Consider the following 6,688-nt stretch of genomic DNA (forward strand, 5'->3'; position numbering starts at 1 on the left):
CCACTCATTTAATAAAAATGAGTGGTCCAGAATTTGCCACATAAAAAATATATTTAGATTAATTAGTTATGAAAGAGTATAATGGTAATATCCCCCAATTGAGAATATTAGTGAATTATGAGCGGCCACTTCCGTTCACATCTCTCGTCGGCCGACCGACACCGTCGCCGCGACCTGGCAAATCCTCGGCCACGAGCAGAGCCTCTACATCACGCTGCAGCTTAGCCCCGCCGCGGCGGATGAAATTAGTAACAGGAAAGGCCACCGCGGCGCCAGATTTTCGTCTCTGATTTTAGGTCTATTTAGATCGAAATCTGACAAACACGATTTTGAATTCGAGCTCGGATTAAGGGGTTTCCGGTCAATCCTGCTTGGCTTCGCCATTTCGGTTCTCCAGCATGATCGTCGGCCGCCGGAGTAAGCAGATTCGGTCGTTCTCGGTGGACGAGAGCTCGATCGGAGCGCAGCAGAGATCGTGCCAGAATTGCGACCGCGGAATGTCGCCGGCGAGATGCTCCGACAAGGAGGAGGACGAGCATTGCCACGGAGTATCGAGCGGCTACTCATCGGAGTCATCGCAGGGGTGGAGTCGTCGGAGTCTTCCTGTAAGTTGAAATTTGTGTTCTATCTGTCTCATCGAAAACTATCGAGATGTGTTCATATGTATTACTCCTCACCGGCGCTATCACAATATTCCTCTTCCGCTTCCTCCGCGGTCGCGCCAAGCGTGCGGAAGAGACGGTAATGTTTGTGCTTTTCTCTCTCTAGAATTTCCTTAATTCTGCATATCTTCTGTTTGATAAAAGTCGCAGCAGAGTTTTCTTATTTTTAAATTGATTCGATAAGTTAATCTAAATATATTAATGACTGATAATTAAAGCTATCATAATCACTAGTACTGAACTGGCTAATAAATTTTTAATTCCAATATTAATTTATTGAATGTATTGAAATTTGAGATATGTTTGTTGGAATAATTTAGCAATGTGTCAATATATAAAATGGGGGTTGAGTCCAATCTGTGGTTTCGAAATTGAGGAAAAAGTTGAATCTAAGGCGGTGGAGTTGGTCGCGTCTGATGGGGGCGGAAATTGAGATGCATATATCTCAATTTTTTAGCTCCGGTGAATCTGGCTATTGATATGTGAATTATAAAAGTTATTTTTTAGTTGTTGACATTTTATTACAAGTTGTTGACATTCGATAATCTGGCTATTGATATGTGAATTATAAGTGTTATTTTTTTGTTGAGAGAGTATAAGTGTTATTTTTTAGTTGTTGACATTTTCATACGAGTTGTTGACATTCGATATTCTGGCTATTGATATGTGAATTATAAGTGTTATTTTTTAGTTGTTGACATTCGATAATCTCGCTATTGATATGTGAATTATAAGTGTTATTTTTTAGTTGTTGACATTTTAATACGAGTTGTTGACATTCGATATTCTCGGTATTGATATGTGTATTGTGAATCTTATTTGTTAGTTGTTGACATTTTAATACGAGTTGTTGACATTCGATATTCTCGGTATTGATATGTGAATTATAAGTGTTATGTGTTATTTGTTAGTTGTTGACATTTTAATACGAGTTGTTCACATTCGATATTCTCGATATTGATATGTGAATTATAAGTATTATTTGTTAGTTGTTGACATTTTAATACGAGTTGTTGACATTCGATATTCTCGATATTGATATGTGAATAGTAAGTGTTATTTGTTAGTTGTGGACATTTTAATACGAGTTGTTGACATTCGATATTCTGGGTATTGATATGTGAATTGTAAGTGTTATTTGTTAGTTGTTGACATTTTAATACGAGTTGTTGACATTCGATATTCTCGGTATTGGTATGTGAATTATAAGTGTTATTTTTTAGTTGTTGACATTTTAATAAGTGTTATTTTATTGAATATTGAAGATTTGAAGATTTGAATGTTGAAGATTTGAAGATTTGAATGTTGAAGAGATTTGAAGATTTGAATGTTGAAGATTTGAAGATTTGAAGATTTGAATGTTGAAGATTTGAAGATTTGAATGTTGAAAAGATTTGAAGATTTGAATGTTGAAGATTTGAAGATTTGAAGACTTTGCAGCTAGAGTTTTAGAGAGGATTTTAGAAAATGATTTCAAACACAATTTAATGAAAAGACAATTATCCCCCGTGTTGACATAATGTGATAGGTGTTGACATTAAGTTAATCTTGTGAATTAGTGGCTAAGGTTGCATCTCATTTCTCAATTATGCTCAAATATCTCATCCTAACAAGACCATATATATATATATATATATAGGGTTGCGTTAGTGTGCTAACTAATTTACAGTAATAACTAATAACTTTCATATTGTGTATTAAAAATATCAATACAAAGACATAATTATATCAATACAACATGTAAAATTTAAATATCAACACAAAGACATAAGTTTATCAGCACAAGAAGATTGATAAATTTATGTCTCTATGTTGATATTTTTAACAAATAAAGTTGATATTAGTTATTAGTTATTACTGTAACTTAGTTAGTATTTGATCACGCACCTATATATATATATATATGTATGTATAGGGTTGTGTTAAGATGACAACACTTATTATAATGACACCATACCACAATTCTAGTCCCATGGATCAGGAAATCCTAGGCTTATTAAGCTGCCACGTGGCAGCTTATTTTAATTATGTTGAACCCATTAAAAACTCTGAAGGGTAAATAGGAATTCTCTATTCCTTAACAATTTCACGGCTGAATTGTGATCAATTCTCAATTGATCGCGACGATGGAAATTTTTAATTTCACGCTGAATTGATCGATGAATTCTCCATAATTGATCGATGAATTGATTGATGAATGCTCCATATTTTCAATTTTCAATTTCACGCTGGAAATCATTTTTCAATCCTGAATCCAATTTGATACTGATCCATATTCAGCAATTCAATTTCTCCACAATTCGTTTTCTGCAATTGGATTCCGAATCTTCAATTTCAATCCTAATTTGAGAACCGAGAAATCTCCAAATCGTTGTCTCTCTTCATAGGTTTCTGAAATTCATGAGAATATGGGCGACTCGATCATCAATTTTGATTTGGATATTTTTCCTGAAGGTGATTATCGACATGTTTAGCTGGAAAATAATTGTCAATTATTGGACGATTGTGATGACGAATTTGTTTACTGTTTTGACAATTATTGATCTTTTGTTTGACGAATTATGCTTCTATTTATGTTCAATACTGGTTGAAGAGTAGTTTTCGATGAATACTTGTTTAGTAGAGTATGTTTCTACTTCTGTTCAATATTGGTAGATGAGTAATGTTCGATTTCATAAAGCGTAATGCCGAGTATTAACCTATGATTTCATGGCAATACTCTGTTTCTGCTGATTCTGATTCTGTTTAGTATAGTTTGTAGTAGTTGCTGGTTTATGTGTATCACAATGCTCTTCACCTAATTGTTTATTGCAGCCAATTGTATCTTAACTAATTTGCCTCATGTTTTATCTTTTTATCCAGTTGCATGTGTGCCAACATGCCCCGACGAACTCCGTCCTTATGTTGGTAAGAAATTCCATTCATTAGATGAGGGTATTGCCTTTTATGAAGGTTATGGGCGTGAAACTGGTTTCGATGTGCGTAAACGTGGAATCAAATCTACTAGAGATGTTGTTACGTGGCAATATCTTGTTTGTAACATACAGGGATTGAAGGTGGGGATTGAAATGCATGAGATGCATGCACAAGAGGGTTTTATAACCAAACGTAGACGCACATCCAAAAGGTGTGAATGTAGAGCGCGAATATCACTCAAGTATGTATCTAAGGTTGGATTTGTGGGTTATGTTGTTCAAGAATTTGTGGAAGTTCATAATCATAGTATGATTGAACTTCCGTTTAGACGTTACATGCATATTAATCGTAGGTTGGGTGAAGTACACAGGCAATTCATATGGGACTGCACGAAAGCCAATATTGGACCCACCATGTCATTCAAATTCTTGAATGAGTTCTTTGGCGGCTATGACACTGTTGGAATCACCGTGGCAGAACTTAGGAATTATGTCCAAGGTCTGAAAACTTATGTCGAAGGTTCTGATGCACAAATGTTGTTAGATGAAATGGTGAGGAAAAAGAAGGCATGTCCTGATTTCACATATCACCATCAACTTGGGAGTTCAAAAGAGTTAAAAGTGCTTTTCTGGTGCGATGCAATATCTAAGCGGAATTATCAACTGTATGGTGATGTTGTCTCCTTCGACTCCACATACAATACCAATAGGTAATGCCTTGTTCGTTTATATATAAATTATGCATTCCATGTGTTAGGTTTCTGTTTGGATAACATTGTAGATTAGGATTCTAATAATTGCAGTCTATTGTGTATTATATTGCAGTTTTTGGACTCTAATATTGCAGTCTACCGTTTATATGTATGAAACAGGTATTGCATGATATTTTCACCCTTCATGGGCAAGGATAACCATGGAAAGCCAGTCACATTTGAAGCTGCACTCTTATCCAATGAGACCACAGAATCTTATTCATGGCTCTTCAAGCATTTTTTGGAATCCATGGGTCAAGCCCCTAAGATGATTGTTACTGACCAAGATATATGTATGAGAGCTGCTATTCGTGATGTTTTGGTGGATACAAAGCATAGATGGTGCATGTGGCACATTATGCTTAAACTTACCGACAAAATTCCAAGGAGATCTCTATAAAATGAAGAGTTGAAAAAAGAGATCAGTGCTTGTGTGTGGTCTGAGGTTCTAGAGCCTGAAGAGTTTGAAGATTCAAGGATGGGGATAATGGAGCGTTATGAGCTTCTTCATGTCGAGTGGTTTGTAACAATGTTTGACGATAGAGAGATGTGGGTCCCTGCCTATTTTAGAGACTTTCCCATGGGGTCTTTTATTAGGACGACATCTGTTTCCGAGTCTGAGAATAACTTCTATAAAACATTCACAAGACCTCGCTCCAATCTAGTTGAGTTCATCATGAATTTTGATCATGCATTGGCTGCACAGAGAAATTCTAGCTCGAAGTTAGATTATATGGATTCAACTATTATACCACCGTTCTCCAGTCAGTTGGTATTAGAAAAACATGTTGCAACAAAGTACACTGATCACATGTTCAAGAGAGTGCAACGTGAGATAGTGGATGCATTGCACCATTGTAGCACTGATTGTTTATTGAAAGATGATGTGTTAGAGATCTCCACAATAAAGGACAAGTATAGTAAATCTTGGATTGTTACCTACACGACCAGTGAGGATTCGTATTCCCGTTCTTGCAAATTGTTTGGGAGAGAGGGAATTCTTTGTAGTCATATATTTTTGGTTTTCAAGAACAGGTTTTTGAAGGTTATACCTGATAAGTACTTCCATGTGAGGTGGTCGAAGACTGCCTTAGCTGATGCTATTCGTGGACTAGCTCGATGTTTGGGAGATCCTGAACTTCTATTAGATCCAAACCAACTGTCAAAGAATAAAGTTGTTGACATATTTTTCAGTTACTTGAAAAAATTTGATGTTGATAGTGCCATCATTGATTTGTTTTCAGCTGGAATTGATGAGCTTGGGAAGAGTCTTATGACAAGAATCCATGAACCATCTTCAGCAGACAAGGATAAGCCAGTTAAAGATTTCTATTTTGCTGAAAAGCCAGCTGTGGTTAGAGTACAACCACCATCAGTTGTGTCCACCAAAGGTTCGAAAAGTGATTCCAAAAGCCGTTTGGTGTTCGCGAAGGAAAAGGCTATAAAGTTGAACAGCAAACTATTGCGTCAGTGTAAAAAATGTGGCGAATTTGGTCACCATGACTCTAGGAACTGTGGTCGACAAAAGGGAAAATAAAACTGTTAGTTCATTTTTACATTATCAGGTTGCAGTCTTATACATAAGATACTGCAGTATTAGGGTAGATATATTGCAGTCTAATGAAACGAGTGCAGACACACTATTTTCTTCTTTCTATTCCTTCATTACTATTAATTTTATACTATTGTTTCCAAGTTGCCTTTTATTTCAGTAAATAGTCTAACTTCAATCTTTTTTAATTACAAATTTTTACAGTACTATATTGCAGTCTTATTCAATGAATGTTACTGTGTTACCACAGCAATGTTGCAGTTTACATATTATTGTTACAATTTTTCTTTCTGATGTAGTTTAATAGAACGAAACTATAGCTAGGTGGTACACAACCTTAAAGTCTCTACAACTAAAGCATAATTAGCTTTCAAGTGCTAGGAAGATATGATGTTCTGGTAATCATCACTTGACTTTAAAGAAATGTTCACTCAAATTCCATTATCAGGAGATGCTTTTAAGTTTGCAAAGTCATGACATTTACACTGCAATAATCCCAATAGAACTCCCTGCTCTAACTGAATCTTAGAGTTCGAATTAAAATAGGTCCTAAAAATTTTGTTACACCCACAAACTAATAAATATAAAAAATCCAATCTTTTTTCATAAAATGCCCTAAATTTGGGCGAAACTGAACAAAGATATGACCTGTAATTAATCTCAAGCATGCAAGCATATTATAAGTAACTGCCATCAAAACAATTATGGATAAAAAGTTAAATCAAATTAATTCAGTTACATTTTCTACCCCAAAATAAAATTATAAAACCAAATGTTTCAGCACAAGTTCATTCAAACATCCAAGAT

The 6,688-nt window shown here is 35.3% G+C and overlaps 1 protein-coding gene across 1 annotated transcript; it reads left to right on the top strand.

Annotated features, from left to right (window-relative positions):
- Nucleotides 1–398: 398 nt before the first annotated feature.
- On the top strand, nucleotides 399–5,866 carry LOC125220397 (protein FAR1-RELATED SEQUENCE 5-like). Its single transcript, XM_048122570.2, has 5 exons — nucleotides 399–605; nucleotides 3,050–3,116; nucleotides 3,525–4,287; nucleotides 4,450–4,671; nucleotides 4,756–5,866. Exons 1-5 carry the CDS (start codon nucleotides 399–401, stop codon nucleotides 5,864–5,866), a joined length of 2,370 nt encoding a protein of 789 aa, XP_047978527.2.
- The last annotated feature ends 822 nt before the right edge of the window (nucleotides 5,867–6,688 follow it).

This window comes from Salvia hispanica, chromosome 1 (assembly GCF_029641045.1).
Source record: "Salvia hispanica isolate PSC_SH4W2 chromosome 1, Shi_PSC_v1, whole genome shotgun sequence".
Taxonomy (NCBI): domain Eukaryota; kingdom Viridiplantae; phylum Streptophyta; class Magnoliopsida; order Lamiales; family Lamiaceae; genus Salvia; species Salvia hispanica.